General features: G+C 47.7%; 1 protein-coding gene across 1 annotated transcript; it reads left to right on the forward strand.

Annotated features, from left to right (window-relative positions):
- The first annotated feature begins 2,593 nt into the window (after positions 1–2,593).
- Positions 2,594–18,071, forward strand: LOC102462071 (adrenodoxin). Its single transcript, XM_006136140.5, has 4 exons — positions 2,594–2,861; positions 16,061–16,185; positions 16,774–16,903; positions 17,304–18,071. The coding sequence occupies exons 1-4, from the start codon at positions 2,683–2,685 to the stop codon at positions 17,419–17,421; spliced, it is 552 nt and encodes a 183-aa protein (XP_006136202.3). The 5' UTR covers positions 2,594–2,682; the 3' UTR covers positions 17,422–18,071.
- The last annotated feature ends 1,605 nt before the right edge of the window (positions 18,072–19,676 follow it).

Raw genomic sequence — 19,676 nt, forward strand, 5'->3', positions numbered from 1 at the left:
TCTGCCACTGTAACACCACTGACTTCCAGGGAGTAACTCCTGATCTAGGTCAGTGGGACGAGAGAAGAGCCATGTTCAGTGTATCCCTTATCAGTGATATGTTGCTGTATGGTCTATGGAGGCCTCTACTGGCTGCTGTATGCATTATACAATGAGAGGGGAAGGGTGGAAAGTGGGGAGAAGGTTTGTGGATTGTTGACACCATTTGAAACCAACAGACCACGTGTAGCCAGAGAATCCCACATGAATTACTTGGCTGCTGCTTGCATTTCAGTTGTCTCAAGGTTTATTCAAGCTACCTTTGCCAATCATTTGTCAATCAAATACAGGACATCTTGTTTCTCTCTCTCTCTCGCTCTCTCACACCATTCCTCATATACAGGGATGTCTTTTCAGAGTGCAGTCCCACCCTGTGATTGCAGCTCAGGTAGGCATATCTGAGCCAGGTTTAATCTAGCTAGTTTGAGTCCCAGAGGAGTGAAACTTGGGCAGCTTATGCTTTAGTGCCAAGCCCATGAGTAGAGATGTGGGTGTAGTAAGCTGTGTTTGTACAGCATGTGCTGAAGGCTGTAGTGGGGCAGTGTCACTGCTTCACTAGCAAAATCACTGAGTTGGCAAAATCATAGCTAGCTCAGGTGTCATCTAGAGCTCAATGGTGGTATAGATATACCCATGGAGAATGGTGCTGACCCTTCTCTCAGTGAAGTCTGTGGGAACAGGAAGAGGATCCAAGGCACAGGATGTGAAAGGCACATCACACTGGCTACATCTAGATTACATCCCTCTGTCAGTAGAGGGATGTAATCTAGACACAGCGAGAGAGGGCAGGTGACTCTGGAGATCATGAGTTCTCCAAGAGCTCAGGGAGGGGACCTGCTTCTTCTTTCTAATTTCATGTTAGTCCCTGAAAGCACTTCAGCTTCAATTTAGTCTTGAGAGCAAGACGACAAAATGATTCAAATGGTATATTTTAAATATGGCTGGTTGGAAACCCTCCCCCCTGTCCCCTACAACAGATTATTGGAGTTTTTGATGGATTAGACTTGTTCATGAAATGTGTCTGCTTTTCTCAGCATGTTGATATTTTGTTGAAAAATGGAAAATCCCCAATCCAAAAAGTTTCAGGCTGAAATTTTTCACTTTGACGGAGTTGCTTTTCCCACCGAAAACAAAACAATTTTTGCTTCTAAATTTTTATTCTCCCCCCACCTCATTTTCTGACCAGTTCTAGACTAAAATTCCTAATTTATCTTCCTTTTGGTTTGCTGCTACCCTCTTCTGAAACCTATGTGGGAAGCCTAGACCATTCCAGTTTAAAAGGTCATCAGTAATGCTGGTAATTAGTATTGCCTGTTTAGTACTGTAAAGGCTGTTTTATGATGTAGATACACCTAATTAAAACATTTCTCTGAACTGTCAAATTATTCAGATTTGTTCAGAGACAATTCAGTCTCCTGAAATGATCAGCCTAAGAATGGACTTGACTCTCCCTTATAATGGTGAGCCCCTTTTGGGTCTGGGGTGAGGCGTATTGTTGTTTGGCTGAGGACACTATTGCTGCCATGCTGTACTTGCTTTGGGAATAAACTGAGTCTCTAGGGTTATCACCAGTACTAAACTGTGTGTACATTTAAATGACTAGGATAATAATTCATACTTGTGGCTGAGGAATTCAAAACCATTTGTTAACTGAGCCTCTCCTTCCTCTTGTGAAGTAGGCAAAGGTGCTCCTTTTACAGAAAGGAAGCTGTGGCACAGCGAGATGAAGTGACTTGCTTGTAGCTACACAGCGTCTGAATGGGGAATAGAAGCCAGGAGTCCTTGCTCATTACTCTAAGGCTGTCTAGATCAGCAAGTTTTTCTGCAAAAGCAGTTGCTTTTGCGCAAAAACTTGCCAGCTGTCTACACTGGCCGCTTGATTTTGCGCCAAAGCACTGATGTTCTACTGTCCGAAATCAGTGCTTCTTGCGCAAATGCTTTGACATTCCCGTTCGAGCAAAAGCCCTTTTCTGGAAATGTTTTTGCGCAAGAGGGCCAGTGTAGACAGCTAAAAACTGTTTTGCGCAAAAAAGCCCTGATGGCAAAAATGGCGATCGGGGCTTTCTTGCGTAAAACTGTGTCTAGATTGGCACGGATGCTTTTCTGGAAAAAGTGCTTTTGCGGAAAAGCGTCCGTGCCACTCTAGACACTCTTTTCTGCAAATTCTTTTAAAGGAAAAACTTTTCAGTTAAAAGCATTTGCGGAAAATCAAGCCAGTCTAGACGTAGCCTAAGTGTTAGAGGAGAGACACTCAATGAGGCAGCAATAGAGCTCAAGTCCCAGTCTACTGCTGCAACCAACAGGTCAGACATACATACCGTAGCTGGGCATTGTACTGAAAATGCTTCTGAGAATGGCTTTGTTTGATTGATAGAATTGAAACAGGACCCCAGCTGATCACACTTCACTATTCTTTCCAATGCCTAACCTGCTCAGGGCTTGTACATTACTACAGCTTACAGCAGCAAACCTCTACCAGTAGGTTGTGCTGTAGTAATGCCCAGGACACATCTCTTTCCCCCTCCCCTTCTCCCTGGAGGCTGTCCTAGATTTTTTTTCTCTCTCCACTGTACTTATACCTCAGAAGCTAGCCAGCCCTGCAACAAAAAAGAACGAGGAAACCTAAAGCAAGACTTCACCAACATGATGGCCCGGTGTGCCCCACGACTTATCCGCCCCTTGCTAAATGGACTTAATTTGGGCAAAGTTCAATCCTTTCAGTCCCTCGGAGTAGCTGAGAACAGTCAGGCATCTGCCAGCCTGCAGCCAGAGAGAAGCTTCAGCACCACACACAGGCTCCATGATGTCCCAAAGGACACAGGGTAAGCAAAAGACTAAATCTACCTAACTTTTTTCAGGAAAAACAGCCTGAACCTGTCAGCCTAGGGCCTTGGGCACCTCTCTTAGCCTGCTGAAGTGCAGGGGTGGAACAGACACATTAGTGAGGATGTTTGAAATGAAAAGCAGATGATTCCCTAACTAGGTGAGATTGGCACCGTGACTCAGACAAGCCCAGTCTGAGGGAGATATGGATGAAAGAGGCAACCCCACCAGAAGGACACTGAGCTGAATGTAATGCTGACTCCATGCATGGTTCTTGCCCAGGTTACTCTCACTAGCTTTTTGTACTTGGTGCCTTAAAGGCAGAACTAGGTCCAACAGGGGGTTGAATTGGGACAATAGGTAATATTTAACAGGGAGTGGGGGAGTAGCTCAGTTTGGCATGTACTATGCTTACCTAAATTCTTTGATCTAAGTGAGTTCCAGCAAACGCTGGGGACTAGCTGGGCAATAATATTTCTCTGACTACGATAACATGTATGTACCTTGGCTAGTTCCTTTCTTTCTTTTTTATATGAATTCAGTGCTAGCTGGATTGCCCTGGAGAATAAAGCTCTCTATTCATAGGCTGCAGCACTGTAAGTTTCCCTCTCCTTCTCCTCCTGCCAAAATGCTTCACTCCTAAGGAGGAGCATGAGAGGGCAGCTGAGTGTCCATAGCTCTGTTACGCTGTGGTTTGGTTGTGTTACAATAGAGACCCCCGGCTGAGCAGAGTGGCCTATGATGCTAGGTGCGGTACAAATACAGGGCAAGAGACCTTGCTGACAGTCTAAAGAGGCAAGCCAGTCATGTCTGTGGAAAGCCAGATTTCCTGAGTCCAGCTGAATCACAGTGCCCAGTCCTCGGCCTCTCTGCTAAGGCATCTGAAAAGGAGGCCAGTTAATGCAACCATGACAGTAGCTTTTGCAATGTGAACCCTGTTTGGTACAAATACAATTGAGACGTACCTCATTTTCCTTATGCCTACAACTGTGCATCATAGGATGAGTACTTAGTCACTGTCAGTACAGCTGGATTCCCAGTGTGTGACAAAGGGGTGACCGGTTCCAGGGCCCTTTTTCCAATACAGGAGCTTTACATACTTCAGTGCAGCAGGATGGTTTGTATTTCAGTGACTGATGGAAAGGAGAAGTCATGTCATGTGTCCTAAAGACCTCAAATTCTTTACCTTAGTAACCTTCCCTACCCCCTTTCCCCCAGAAAGGGCCAGTGGAGATTAAGGAATTACCAATAGCTTCTCAGAGTTTTATTAGTGTGTGGTGCAGTTTTTGAAGGATGAATTCATCACATGGACCAGGGCTGGCCAAGACTTCAAGCTACAGCCATGTGAGTTCAGATCCTGACCTTGTCCTTTGCTCTCCAGCTGGTAAGGCTGGCAGTACCGTGCAGGCAGCAGTGCACTCACTTGCTGGGCATATGCCAGCAACTCACGTTGCACTGCATTGTCACCCTCCCAGCTGGGAGCAGGAGGTTCTCTGAGCTCATCCTGGGGGGACAATACAACTAGCTCCACAGTTACTATCAGGAATTGTCAACTTGTGTTCCTTTTTATCATTTGTCTGATTTTTTTTTTCAAATTCTCCCTGTTTTCTCTTGGATGGATCCCACCATTTATTGATATTTTCCTTTGCCCCTAAGAATCTACCATCTTTACATTCTTCCACACTTCTTGGGAAGGCTGACTGCTTCAGCATGCTTGCCCACTGGATGGATCCCCATAAAAGTTTCTATTTTTGCCTCCAAAGGCCACTGGTGAGCAATAGGGGGTTATTCAACTTTACACTCAGGCGAGGTCTACACAGCAGAGTTTTTGCGCAAAACCAACCATTTTTGCGCAAAAACTCGCAGAGCATCCATACCTCAAGCGTGTTTTTGTGCAAGTAAAACAGAAGAACAGAGGGGGTTTTTCGGCGTAGGTATTCCTCCTTCTATGAGGAATAACTCCTTTTTGCATAAGAGTTTTTGCACAAAAAGGTGTGTATGGACGGGCAACGGGTTTTTTTGCACAAAAAGAGGAAAAAGCACAGGTGTGCTGAGGGCCATTCTGTGGATAGCAATCAGCACTTTCTTTTGAGAGAGCATCCATGCAGTGTGGACGCTCTCTTGCGCAAGATGTTTTTGCGGAAGATCTCTTCTTGCACAAGAAGCCTGTAGTGTAGACATAGTCTCAGAAATGCTCCATATGACCGGGATGAAGCCTCAAACCCACCTCTCCAACGTGGCACGACAAACAGTAACAAATGGCAACCCTTAAGAATGTGAGAGCTTTGTACAGAAGGAATTTAAGATCTCAATAAACATTCTAGAGAGGCTCCTTTTTTCAGACAGAACTGCTTTTCAGGGATGAGTCTGCCAGCTAAAGGATGGGGGAGAATATTCAGGAACAAGGTTTGGAGAAGGCCCATAACAATCAATCCAGTTCTTAAATTCACAAGGTAAAATGTTTGTGAATATGATTTTTACCTTTTTCTTTCCCTTTTGCAGAATCCCAGCCCAGGGCCAGACCTTAAAGCTCTTTAGAGATTGCAGGGGTCAACAAATCCATCCCTGGATTAGACATCAATAGGTCTTGAATCAGACAAACTGAGTCTTGCAGCATCTGGCAGGTCAGGTATAGTGCTTCACAGCTGTTTTCTGCACCTTTAAAAGAGAGCCTCCCTCTGATTAGTGTGTGCCCTATTGGGCATAAACAATCAACAGGTCAACTCACTGCAGTCAGAACAAAGTATTTGATCCAAAAGAGCAAATGGGCTTGGCTCAGGGAAGAAGTATTTCAGTGACACCAAATCCTTTAGTGGTTTGGAAAGTAGAATATCAACTGAAAGCATAAAGCCCAGGGTTGCAAGTCTGCCTCTAGGTAGTATGTTTGATTGTTACCAGTAGTGCCCATTATGTGCAGGCCATTTCCAAATATTTGAAGAGGATGGTCCCTGCTCCATGGAGCTCACCATCATGGGCAACTAATGAGGGAAAGGGGACCAACAGCAGACAATTTAGATACAACGCAAATGTGGGCAAGGTAGGAGCCTTGAAGATTTGCTCATGGAGTTTGGGCCATTAGTAGGGGGCAGCACAGGAACAGGTATGGAGGAGGTTATGTGAGAAACTGACCAATGGAAGAAGGCTGGGAATATTGGGTGGTTCTGGGGGCAGGCTTGACAAGGGAGGCTATTGAAGGGTAAATGGTACTACTTTGGGAGAGAAAGAGATACAGAATCAAACCCAGAGTTACTGGGTGGGTCTAAGCTTCACCTCAAATCTCTCACCAGTTCTGAGGATCTCTCTTTAAGGAGATCCTTTTGTGTTAAGGATAATGTGAAAGGAAAACAGGTTTCCTTGGGGAAATGAAAGAACTTTGTAGATCTTCCAAACAAATGTGATGCAAGACAGGCTTTAATCTGCTAGCAAAGATTAAAATACATCTAGAAAGAACACAATAGGCCACATTGTTATCTGACCCTAGAGAAAGGAGTTCTACTGATAAGCTTGTTCAGTGGGATTTATGAACACGCACTATCAATTGTTTTCCTTTTTAATTAGTTCGTTGCTTACTGACTTCTTTCCAGCAATACTTTTTGGTACCATGCATTTTCATATGACCTTATAAAATATCCTTTAAAAAAAAAATTAAAGGGCCATTCCTGTGCTAGTTTTCTGAATCACAAAGGGCCTGAGGGAACTAGTGACTGTGAGTGCTTCTGGTTTTGAGATGCCCAACTTGAATATCTTGGAGAAATCTTCAGATAATAGTGAGCACCTGCCTTTGAAAATTAGACCCATTTAAAGCATCTCAAGTGGAACACCCAAAATCACTAGTCTTGCTTGAAAATTGTGTTGTCCCTAAACAAAATCTTGGACCAAGAGTTTTGCAGGATGTAATATGAATAAGAATTCTGTCATGACGTGAAAGTGACAATAAACAGGGGGTTTGAATCTTGTTTTATTTAAATATTCCCCTTTGGGGTTGGAACAATAGTCTGTGAAGACCTCATTGTGAAAATGACTAGTTTAGCAAGGCAGGAGATCATGCCACAGAAGGAATGTTTGCAGACATCCATGCACCCATCCACCTTATGCATAATACGGACTGCATGTTATAACCACGTGGAGGCAAGCTATACAGTCCTGTTCGACAACTAGTCACCATGCCAGGAACCCAGAGTTACTGGGTAGGTCAAAGTAAAAGTCTGCCAAGCCAATTCAGTCCTCCAAACTGAGATTCACACTGCAGGATGTGTGAGATTATTAAAGTAAATTGCCTCAGTAAGTTATTAATTCAGTTTTACCAATCTAAGGCAATGATAGTAATGTGTAATGATTTAAAAAAAAAAAAACTTGATACGTACCTAATGGTGATGAGTTTGTCAGTTGTTCATCTGAAAGTGTCTTACATGGCTGATTGTCATCATTGCCATGATACAGAGAGAGAAACTGAGGAACAAAGGGGCTGTAACTTTCCTGTAGTCATACAGGACTTGTGGTGCTTTATTCTCAATGCAGTGCTGTGTCTGCTGCACCATGCTGTCCCTCAGCTGCCTCTGTGCTCACTTATGGTGCATCTAGACTACAGGATTTTTTCAGAAAAACGGCCATTTTTCCGAAAAACGTCACCTACATCCACACTGCAATCGCGTTTTCGAAAGAAAATCAAAAGAACACGGGTTTTTCTGACATCGGTAAACTTCATTCTACGAGGAAGAAGGCCTTTTCCGAAAGAGCTGTTTCTGAAAAAGGTGTGTGTGGATGAGGAAGAGGCAGTTCTTTAGGAAAAAAAGGCCCCCCAGAAAAAGCACAGGTGCCCTGGTGGACACTCTGTCCACACTAATCACAGCTCTATAGTTCCTGTCTCCAGCCACCTCTTGAAGCTGCAGGCACCCGGGGCAAGCCTTGTGGCGGGAAGCTGGCCTCAGAGCAGCACCCTGACCATCCGGCTCTCCCTGCCACACAAAGAAGGAGCCATGGCACAGCCACAAGCCCCCCAAGGTCCCCCTAGCCCTTCCAGAGAGCAGCCCCATGGGTTCAAGGACACACTCAGGGGCACCAAATACCAGGCACCATCCTAGTTGGGGGCTGAGATCCTGGCTCTCCTGGAGCTCTGGGGCGAGGAGGAGTCCCTCCAGGAACTCCAGTTGTGTCACAGAAATGGGGACATTTATGGCCCAATGGCCGAGGCTCTTGGCCAGAGAGGACACCACCCCCGCACCTGTGACCAAGTGAGGAGCAAGGTGAAGGAGCTGTGGCAAGGCTATGCACAGGCCAGGGAGCACAGCTCCCGCTCTGGGGCAGGACCCCACTCCTGCCTCTATTACAAAGAGCTCCACCAAATTCCGGGTGGTGAGCAAGCCCTGTCCCCAGCCGCTCTGGTGGATTCAGGCCTCGAGACACCTGTGGTAGCCTGGCTGGAGCTCCTAAAAGAGGAAGAAGAAGGAGGACACCGGCAGTGTCGTCACCCTCAATCTCGAGCCGGTTTGACGCTGGGGAGGGAACATCAGGTGAGTGCTGTCAGGCTGGCGCACACACAGGGCGGGGAAGGTGGGAGCACAGGGGATGGGACGTGATCATCGCTCAACATGCTCGGCCTGGACAGCGAGCAGCAGTAGTGCGCACCACGTGGTCTCCGGAGCCAGTCCTGGAGCACACACAGGCTGCTGCTCACAGCCTGTGGGGAGGCCCCACACAGGTATGACCACTGGGAGGAACGTCCTCCCCCCGCCAGGCACTGCTGCAAGCAGACTGGGCACAAGGGCACACGCACAACCCCACACAGACCGATGAGTGTGGCACATAGCACACGGCCATGCCTGCATGCGAGAGGCACCACCCATTACCGCAGATAGCGCTGCCAGGTGCAGGGGTGTGTGTGTGGGCCCCAGGGAGGGCCAGGCCGCTCCAGGCCCCTCTCCCGTCCATGGGAGCCCACTCTGGCCAGAGACTTCCCTGGCCTGTTTGTCCATGGGGGGAGGGAAGCGGGCAGGATGGTCCCCAAGGTACCTCGGAGCCCCTGTGAGGCCAGGCCTGTTGTGTAGACCACGTGTGGCCTTCCTCCTGGGACATCCCCATCCTCTGGCCCAAGGACAGTTGGTTGCTGCTCACAGAGGATGGCACAGCCTCAGGGACAGTCTGCATGGAGACTGACCGGCTACTGCCTCTCCCTCTTGTCCTCCACAGCCACACCAGCCCAGGCAGCCAACCAAAGCCAGGGGAGCCGCAAGCACTGGAGGGTCCACCACGACCTCATGTGACAGCACATAGCAGTCCTGCTTGACATGCACCAGACTCTGGCCCAAAAGGTCCGTGATGGCGCATGTGGGACCAGCTTGTGTGACAAGGTGAAAATATGTGTCACCATCCAGGAAGTGATGGCACACCTGGGTTCTGTCCCTGTTCCCCCGCCACTTCTGCTCCCCCGATTCCTGCTCCCTCTGCCATCCCTCACCCCACTGCAGCCCCTCGTCCTGCCCAGCCACCTGTTATCCCGGGCCTCACCCAACCCCGAGTTAGGGTTGCCAGATGGTTGAAACAAAAATACTGAGCCCCCCCTCCCCCCCAAAAAACAGGAAAAATTCTGTTGCAGTTGTTGAGCAGGAAAAAAAAAAAAAAAAAAAAGGATTCCAAGGACTTAAGCCAAAAAAAACCAAAAAACCCAAGCATGTCCCCTTTAAGAGTCAGTGCAGGGATAGGAACAGGGGAGTGGTTGAATACTAAGACCCAAAGGAAACATTGCTTCCCCTAAGTCTTTTGGCTGGCAGCCATTTTGTGCCAGCAGCCTTAGGGAACGGAGTAAGCATGGGGGCTGGAGCCGAGGAGAGGTCGGGCGCTGAATGCTTGTAGGGTTGCCAGGTGCCTGGCATTTTTTCCTCCTGGCTGGGGAAAAATTCAGAGAATACCGGACAGCTCAGGTGTTCGGTATTCTCTGCATTTTTTTTACCGGACACCTGGCAACCCTACCCCCAGTCCATTGAGGTCCCCAGACCCGAGGTGACACTTGCAGGTGCTTCACATGACACTCCCAGTCCTGAGCCCCTCTCCTCATTCTCAGTCCCCCTCCTTCTTCCCCCCTTCAGGTTCTCAGCCCCCTTCTTCCCCAGTTACTTGTATTATAAAAAACAATATGCAAAGTTTTTGTTCTTTTCAAAACTGGTGTGTTTATTAATTGTGCAGGGAATGGGGGCAGGGAGGGATTGTGGTGGGAAAGGTTTTGGGGGGCAAGGCACAAGCCCCCATTGGGGAGGCCCTGGGGGGAGTTACTGGGCTCCTTCAGAGAACCTCTCCCTCAGGGCATCCCGGATGTGCACCCCAGCCTGATGGGCCTGGCTGATGGCAGCTGTCCAGGGCTGTTCAAACAGCCTCCCCTCACCACCAGCCCAGGAGGAAGCCCACTCCTTTGCTCTTTACCAGGGTGCTGAGCATGCAACAGGCAGAGACCACCTCGGGGATGTTGTGCTCCCCCACAACAGGGCATGTCAGTAGGCACCTGAACTGGGCCTTGAGGTGCCTGAAGGCGCATTCCACCTGCATGCGAGCCCGGTTCAAGTGCACGTTAAATTGTTCCCTGCTCGGATCCAGGTGGCGAGTGTAGGGCTTCATGAGCCATGGCATCAGTGGGTAGGCCACATCACCCACAGTGCAAATCAGCATCTGCCCGTCACCAACCGCAAAGTTCCCCTGGGGGAAGAATGTTTCAGCCTGCAGCTTGCAGTAGAGGCTAGAGTTCCTAAATATATGGGCATCATGTGTCCAGCCCAACCACCCTACAAAATAGTCTGAAAACTGTCCCTGGCGGTCAATCAGGGCCTGCAACACCATTGAAAAGAGGGATGATGGGCTGCAGGTGGGTGTCCTGTCATTGGAGGGTAGGGGTGAGCCAGGCACACAGGTCCAAGAAGGTGGCCTTCTGCATGCGGAAGTTTTGGAGCCACTGCTGGTCCCACCATCATGAGGCGGTCCCACCAGTATCAGGAGGTACTCCGGCAGGGGGGCTGTGACAGGTCGGGCGGGGAACGGTGCAGTGTGGGGTGAACTGGGTGCTAGTGAGGGATGGCACTGCGGGACCAACCCGGCAACACCCCAGCTGCTCTGCTCCACGGCTTCTCCAAGTCCGCTGCTGCTGAAACTGACCAGTGGCAGACTTGGGGAAACTATGGGGGCAGAGTAGCTGGGGTGCTGCCGGGAGCCAAGCAAGGGGGTGAGGAGCGGTGGTGCTGTGGGACCAACCCAGCAGCACCCCAGCTGCTCTGCTCTGCGCCGCTTCCCCAAGTCCTCAGCTGGTCAGTTTCAGCAGCGGCAGCAGCAGACTTGGGGAAGTGGTGCGGAGCAGCTCCAATTGTCCGGCTGGCTGGAGCACTTCTGGGTTCCAGTTGGTGCCAGACTATCGGGAGTGCCAGACCACTGGATGCCGGACAATTTGAGTTACTATACTAGGCTTAAGAGAACAGTTACCTACAGAGATACTGTAACACGGGCATAATAGTGATGATTAATGCTAGTTATTCACTGATCTAAGAGCACAGATGGTGCTAGACACAATCAGGGTAATTCTGGATCACTGTTGCAAAGTTAACCTGATCAATAAGCTTGATGGAGGGAAGGAATTTCCACTCAGTCCCCCATTGTGGAGTTTTCATGGGTAATTATTTCCACCTGTTTCTGAAGGATTGATCAGGTACCACTCATTACAGTCAAGTCTTCCACACCTTCTGTCCAATGGATTTGGGAATAGTAGAGGGGAATGAAAATTGCTGGACCTTGGTCCTTCTCTTCTGTTTCCACTGATTTCTTCGTGGGCTGCATAGCACAGCTGGGGATAAACACATTGCATAGGCACTCCCAGCTGATGCTTCTGCTGTCTCAGAGATATTCCTAATCAATCTGTTCACCCTCTGCTTACTAGATGGGCTTTCCAAGAGCATACTGAATGCAACTGAGCCTAAATACAGTACAGTACGTTCTTCTGGGCAGCTACACTGGAAACTTCAGAGCATTTGGTATACACTTATGTCATTTGACTTTGTGTGCTTTCACTCTATGGGCATATTGCTAAGAAATGGGTAGACAGTGTTAGACTTTCCCAGCCCATCTGAGCTCACTGCATGTTTTTTTGTCCCTTGGGCTTCAAGGAATGTGGCCTTGCTAAATGTTGCTCATGTTAAATCAGTGAGAAACTGGGTGCAGTTTCATTTAGCCTTGTATTGGGGGGAAACCAGAGGATTTCAGGCTTGGCTAATTCTCTCTGCTAACACATCATTCTCAAGGCTGCAGAACCTTCTTCTGATGCCAGCAATGACAAAAGCAAGGCCATCTAGTTGCATCAACTCTTCTGTTGCTCAGGAATTTATCAGAGGCTGCTAGATGGGTGACATCCCTTTCTAGAGGGCTGAGAGCGCAATCTGCAAAGGCAACTTGGGAGAGTGGGGTGCAGGGAGGCCGACACTTGGAGACAATTCTTGCCTTTTTGAATTCACAGGAGTATGGGGAGGTCCAGTTCAGAGGTACTGTTCATAATGATGCCACTATATTCAGTGTGCCATCCTCCATCAGTGTACCACATTCTGAATGGCTCAGAGAACTGGCATTGGGATGTGCCTCGAGGGCACTACAGCATCTCTAGTCTAGGACAATATTTTTTATGTTTTGGTCAGTGCTTGATGCAGTGCTTGATGGGAAATGAATTTCATGGGGGAGGTGTCAGTCTAACTCTGTGTCATGGGTGACATGAATTGGCCATCTGCTTGTCAAAGTTGGTAGAGAAGGCAAAAGCTTAGAAAAGAAACAACTAAGGAGAGATAATAATAGAGGTCTATAAAATCATGGATAGTGTAGAGAAAGTGACAAGGAAGTGTTATTTATCCCTTCATTTAACACAATAACCTGGGTTTGCCCATTGAAATTAATAGGTAGCAGGTTTAAAATAGCTATAAGAAACACAACCACAGTCATCTGTAGTATTTGTTGTGAAGGCCAAAAGTGTAAGCAGGTTCAGAGAAGAATTGGATAAGTTCATGGAGGATGGGTCCATCAATGCCAATTATCTAAGATGGTCAGGGACACAGCCCCATGCTCTGGGTATTCCTAAACCTCTAACTGGCTGAAGCTGGAACTGGATGATGGGGGATGGGTCTCTTGCTAATTGCCTGTTCTGTTCATTCCCCCTGATGCATTTGGCACTAGCTATTGTCAGAAATCCCTAGAGGTGGTTTTTCTAGGTCAGTGTTGAGGAATGTTGGCAGGTTTGCTCTGTGGATAACTACAGGTCTTAGGTCTCTAGGGCTGTAAATTCCCTATAGCAAGAATCTGAGATTTATATTTTTCGTGGATGTTGTTTTCTGAACCCCTCACCTGTCATTTTAGCCCAATGAGTTCCTAACGATGTAACCCTTGGGGTGTGAGTTTTCTGATACTTTACTATAGTAGCAGATGACCTCAATGCATTCAGCAGATGGTGAAGTTCAACCTCTGTACTTTACATATAACTGATCTGCCAAATTGGGCCAGAACAGGTTTTTTCATGGGATTTCCAGAACCAGGGTGCAGACAGCTTCTCTTGTGACAACTTTGCTTCCAGAAGGAACCCAGAGCAGCAGAGGCAACTGTGAAAATCAGCAATGACGCAATTGTTACCTATGTTCTGTTTAAGTCCAGGACAAAAAAAATCTTTATCAAAATTGTAGGGAGACCCCGTAGATATTGCGGAGTTTTCTAGCACTGTGTGCTGGTGACCAGAATCCTGCCTTTGCTCTTGCATAAGAGGCCGGTCACAGAAATACACTAGCCACAGACATGCTAATTGGACCCATATGACTTTTAGGAGCGCCAGGTGATATGAAGCTTGTGTTCTTGCAGCTTATAGGTCACTAGGGCTGGCAACAGACTTCGCTGAGCCGTAGGCAATCTGTGGTGAGGGTGGAGCTCAGTTCAGGATTCCCCAGAAAAGGTGAGGCTTTAGGTGGAAGGGGTGGGGCTAGAAGTTGGCCTCCCCAGCCAGCCCTCAGTGCTGCCCAGACTATGCTGCATGGAGCTCCGGCTTCTACTGCTGCTAAAGTAGTGGACCAGAGCCAAAGATCCTTTTAAATTGCTGGGCTGCAAGGCAATTGCCCCTTTTGTATCCCCCTCACCCTATCAGCAGCCCTGTAGATCACAAAAACGGAATGTTTCATGGCCTGGGGAATCCAAGTAAAGCCACGTGTGTGTGTTTAATTGCAGGTGGGGGGGAAGGGTGTACATATGTGTTTAATTGATAGCCTCTGTTGTAATTCCCTTCTTGTAATAGCCCTCTGTATGCACTCCCCATATATCCCTACTTCTTTTCTCTAGTCTACAGGAATCAGGTTAGATTGCACTCATGCAAAGAACGGTAAAGAGGTGGAATTATTTAATACTCAGAGAAAATCTTTCTCCATCTTTTGAGCAGCACTTCAGAATAACCTAAGTAGAGGCAGGTTTTATGCAGTGCTTACTGAGTGTGCATATTCTGATCTACTGTTATAACTATGGCATTACAGCAATATTACAGGCAACATATCTGGGATGATCTGTTGTAGACATCCCTGCAGAAGTGGGTGGTGAGTTTTATGCAGACTTCCAGTCAGAATGGATCTATTCAGCAAAGTCCCTGGGCCTTCACCTTCACGTCGAGTTTTAGGACCAAATCTAGTCCTGGTGAAAATGGGTGTGACTTCCATTCATACACTGTAAACTGCATCCTCCTTATGATGAGGATGAATTTAGCTCTTAATGTATTATATCAAGATTCCCAGTATCAGCATCAGGGGTTGAACTAACAGAATGGAAATGGAGCATTTAGCAAATAATCCTCCTGAGGAGGGAAAAAAAGCAAGTCCTTGTTGCATAATTTAAATCGGATCCTGAACAGCTTTACTGTGCAGTAACCTTACTTCCTTCCATACTGGGTTAGCCAACAGAGAGCAACCCCCCACTCCCGCCCAGCAATAGCAATGTTCAGCCAGATCTTTGGGTTTAAATCAACAGTCTCCCACTCTTGTCCATACGTAGGCTGCAGGTGCGCTCATTCACTCTTCGTCAAATTTCTGTTCTTAGAAATTTTTGATGAAGGGATTAAGTTTGAGTCTGTTCAAATTTGAATGGCCCTTGGTTGCCCTTCCCTGAGGAGTGAATGCCAAGGACCATGTGAAGATACCGAGTGTAGGAACAGGCAGTCCCCAGGTAACGTACAAGATAGGGACTGTAGGTTTGTTCTTAAGTTGAATCTGTATGTAAGTCGGAACTGGCGTCCAGATTCAGCCGCTGCTGAAACTGACCGCCAGTTCTGACTTACATACAAATTCAACTTAAGAACCCCAAGCTTCCCCAAGTCAGCTGCTGCTGAAACTGATCAGCGGCTGATTCCAGGAAGCCTGGGGCAGAGCAACTGTGCCTTGGGCTTCCTGTAGTCAGCGCTGGTCAGTTTCAGCAGCAGCTGATTTGGGGACGCCTGGGGCAGAGCAGCTGGGGTGCTGCCGGGTGGGTCCAGTAGTGCCCAGAGCGGCGCTGCAGGACCAACCAGCAGCGCCCCAGATGCTCTGCCCCAGGGTCCACAACAAAAACCTGGTCTGCTGGGGGGGGCACACTAGCTGCGCCCCCCCCCAGCAGACCAGGGACACGGGGAGCAAAGCCGCAGCGGCGGGGTGCCGCGCCTCTGAGGCTTTGCTCTGGCGCGGGACCCGCTGCTGCTGCGGCTTTGCTCCCGGTGCCCCTGGTCTGCTGGAAACGGTCCCCAGAAGATCAGGGGCACCGGGAGCAAAGCCGCAGCCGCGGCAGGGTCCCGCGCTTCTGAGGCTTTGCCAGAACAAAGCCTCAGAAGCGCGGGTACACGCCGCGGCTGCGGCTTTGCTCCCGGTGTCCCTGGTCTGCTGGAGACGGTCCCCAGCAGACCAGGGGCACCGGGAGCAGCTTTTCTCGCCCCAGAGGTCGAGGTGGCAGACTGCTGCCTGCGAGCTCCGGGGTGAGAGAGCCCCGTTCGTAAGTGCAGATCCGACGTAAGTCAGATCCGCGTAAGTCGGGGACTGCCTGTACTTTCATGATGCTGCATTGTAGCTCTTCAAGAAGCTGGGTCCTCATGTAAATTCTTCATGGGATCACTGCTTCATTCTCCTGCTCAACTGGCGGTTGGTTCACAGGTTGCAGTGGTCCAGCCTGGACTGACCTCCTGTAACTTGTTTTTCAGCTCTGCGGACAGAGTGACGGTGCATTTTATAAACCGGGATGGAGAGACACTCACAACCACAGCCAAAGAAGGGGAGAGTTTGCTGGAAGTGGTGGTTAATCAAAACCTGAGCATTGATGGCTTTGGTAAGTGTAACAGGAAAGCCCCCAGGGTCAAACAGAAATGTAAAATAATCAATTGCGAGACTGCAGTAGTTTGGCGACTTCACTCCCTGGTCTGCTTCTAATTGGTTCTGCAAGTGGGTCAAACTTGGATTGTTGAACTGAGGGCCTGTGGGGCATTTACAGACCTGTGTGTGTGTTAGCCACCTCTCTCTCTCTCTCGTGCAGTCCTTAGTGAGTATGTGTATGTTGGGGAATAGGGGTTCACACTTCTAACTCATTTAAAGGGCCGGAATGGCAATGCCTGTGTAACTCCTGTTATTGCTGGTACCCAATGGGCCATATTCATGTTGTTAGTTAGTTATCTAGATGTATCAAATATCCATATTTCAACTATGTATTCATTGGGCTTTGGGATCCTTTTGGATCAGAGCTATGTGGCTGTCAGAAAATGTGTTCGTAGCAAGGGTGGCTCCTTGATTCCCACCGAATTCTCCTGATGTATTTTAGGTATAGGCAGCACCTCTTCTTCTCCCAGGTCATTGAGACTATCTCCCCCCATCTCCTTGCTGCTCTCTGATGCCCTGAGCTGACCCCTCCCATGCCCTGCAGGTGCCTGTGAAGGGACATTGGCTTGCTCTACGTGTCACCTCATCTTTGAGGAGAACGTCTTCCAAAAGCTGGATGCCATCACAGACGAGGAGATGGACATGCTGGATTTGGCATATGGGCTCACTGATACGTAAGCATTTCTGCCTGTTTGCATATCGGCATGTGCCTCAGTGCATGTAACAACATTTATTCTGCATCTGGATGGAAAAAAATAGAGAGAACACTGATTGGCACCTTGAGACACACCAACTTATGGGCTGGGAATGTTCTTTCTTGTCCACCACAGTCCAATCTCTCAGTGTTTATAAGGCACCAGTTACTAAGGGGGGGGGGAGCCTGTTTTATTTTCAATTGCGAAAGTGTCTTAAGAATCTCTTTCCTGTGGGGAAAGTGTAGCTCTGCCCTTTGACAGCTGGGCTGTTATGAATTCGGAGGGCAAACAGAATGGTGTGGGCATCTCTGGGGGGTGCTACAGGGCTCTTTCTTTTGCCTTAAAATGTACGAAACTCAGTCTGTTGTCTGCTTTTCAGATCACGCCTCGGCTGCCAGGTGTGTGTTAAGAAGGCGATGGATGGTCTGACTGTCCAGGTCCCCATGGAAGTTGCTGACCTGAGGAAAGGGCTGGAAGTGGGAAAGCAAAGTAAATAATATACAAATAATAATCTTAGTAAGCGGGATTGGCACCTGCACAAAGCCTTCCCTTTGATTTAGGCACGTTTTTTAAGTATGTTATGTTTTGTTGTTTCCATTGAGCATTGTGACCAGTTTGCATTAGAACATATAGGTCCTCCCTATTCAGGAAAGCTCTTATCTAAGCATGTGCTAAACTTGAACAACTTAAGCACGTGTTTAGAATGCAGAACCTACTTAAGTCCACTGGTGTTCAACAAAACACTCCAGTGTTTTGCTTAAAATTAAATGCTCTGCTAAACTGGGGCCATAGTAACCACAGGAGGTCTCTCTCTTCTTTGAAGTTAAGGTCATGCCATTCACAGTAACTGTTGGGAATGTTGCTGGATCTGGCTACTTAATGGTAGAGAGACTTTCCATTTTGACACTGAGCCCTAAAATCATAACTGCATGCATCAGCTTGATGAAATAGGCCAAGTTAGCTTGATAAATAGCAATGGATTGAGAACCTTCAGGATGCTGCCATTTTATACACAAATGGAATTATTTTTTCACAAATATGAACTTTTTGCGCCAAAGTGCACAACGTTGTAATTTCTCCCAATATTGGCTCCTTTCCCCATTACTGTATCACTTTCTATCTAAAAAATAAAAGGCTAATCACTGGGTTTCTAGACCAATTAAATTTGCTTTCCTGAAGTGGTTGGTGAGTGGAATAGAGGCTTGGGGCGTGAACTTGGTGTCTGTTTTAAAAGATGTATTTTCCCTCCCGGATTCTCTATTGATGGGCACGACTAAGCTGCAGTTAGAGGTGTGACTGCAGACTGTAAAGTCATACTTAGGATCACTTTGATCCAGCTCAAACAACATTAGCAGTGAAACTATGGCTACACAGACTGTATGACCCTGCCTACCTTCTTCACTCCCCCTTTGGGCGTGTCTTCACTCTGTGGAAGATCAACACTGCTGCAGTTGAATTTCCTGAGTTTGATTTAGTGAGTCTAGTTAAGTCTTGCTAAATTGAACTGAGAGGGTGCCCCCACTGGCCTTCAGTACTGACACAGATTCTACGTAGCTAGAGTTGCGTACCTTGAGCTGAGCTACTAGGTCTAGTGTAGATCTGGCCTTAACTTGGAAGTCTGAGCTGCAAAATCTACTCAGCTCTTCTTAGAGCACTCGCACAAGTCTCAGAGAGGTAGTAGCCATGTTAGTCTATTTCAGCAAAAGCAACAAGGAGTCTGGTGGCACTTTAAAGACTAACAAATTTAGCACGGTATTAGAGTACAAGATTTGTGAGCTACAGCTCGCTTCCTCAGATGCTGAAGAGAAAAAAGAAAGACAGGCTCAAGCTGACCAGTCTTTAGATTTGGTCTGGAAGACTCACTAGTAGAGGTAGGCTGGACACACCCTAAGGCTACGTCTACACTGGCATGATTTTCCGGAAATGCTTTTAATGGAAAAGTTTTCTGTTAATAGCATTTTTGGAAAAGCGCATCTAGATTGGCAGGGCGCTTTTCTGCAAAAGCACTTTTTGCGGAAAAGCGTCCGTGGCCAATCTAGATGCGCTTTTCCGCAAAAAAGCCCCGATCGCGAAAATGGCGATCGGGGCTTTTGTGCGGAAAAGAAATCTCTGCTGTCTACACTGGCCCTTTTGCGCAGAAGTCTTTTGGAAAAAGACTTTTGCCCGAACGGGAGCAGCATAATATTTCCGCAAAAGCACTGACAATCTTACATGAGATCGTCAGTGCTTTTGCGGAAATTTAAGCGGCCAGTGTAGACAGCTGGCAAGTTTTTCCGCAAAAGCAGATGATTTTGCGGAAAAACTTGCTAGTCTAGATACAGCCTAAGTGTGTACTCAAACAGTTAGCCTGTGCTGCTTTGGCTTCCCTGATACTTGGATTCAAGCAAGCTAGATCAAAGCTAGCTCTGGTATGTGGACTCATGCAGTAGTCACCTCTCTGATTGCAGTGTAAACACACCCATGTATGCTTGAGTGACATTTCTTAAACTTTTCACTGAAGCTGAGTAGGGTTTGGGTTGAGAATGCACAATGTATTTACTGAGCAATCAAAAACAATTCCCTAATGCTAAACTCTGTACCAGTAGCGCAGACCCTTGGATACGTGTGCAGTATGTTTCAACGATACAAGGGAATACTTTTCCACACCAGACTTTATTATACTGTAGAACTGATTGCCACTAGATGTCATTGAGGCCAAGCATTTAGCAAGATTCAAAGAGGACTGGATAGTTATTGGGATAACAAGAACGTC

This window comes from Pelodiscus sinensis, chromosome 13, assembly GCF_052426305.1.
Source record: "Pelodiscus sinensis isolate ZL-2025 chromosome 13, ASM5242630v1, whole genome shotgun sequence".
NCBI classification, from domain to species: domain Eukaryota; kingdom Metazoa; phylum Chordata; order Testudines; family Trionychidae; genus Pelodiscus; species Pelodiscus sinensis.

Bases quoted from the DNA above. Each gene is read 5' to 3' on its own strand.
- LOC102462071 (XM_006136140.5), top strand. From the start codon at position 2,683: ATGATGGCCCGGTGTGCCCCACGACTTATCCGCCCCTTGCTAAATGGA. The intron at 2,862-16,060 runs GTAAGCAAAAGA...CTTGTTTTTCAG, and splicing joins GATGTCCCAAAGGACACAGG to CTCTGCGGACAGAGTGACGG. The intron at 16,186-16,773 runs GTAAGTGTAACA...CATGCCCTGCAG, and splicing joins CCTGAGCATTGATGGCTTTG to GTGCCTGTGAAGGGACATTG.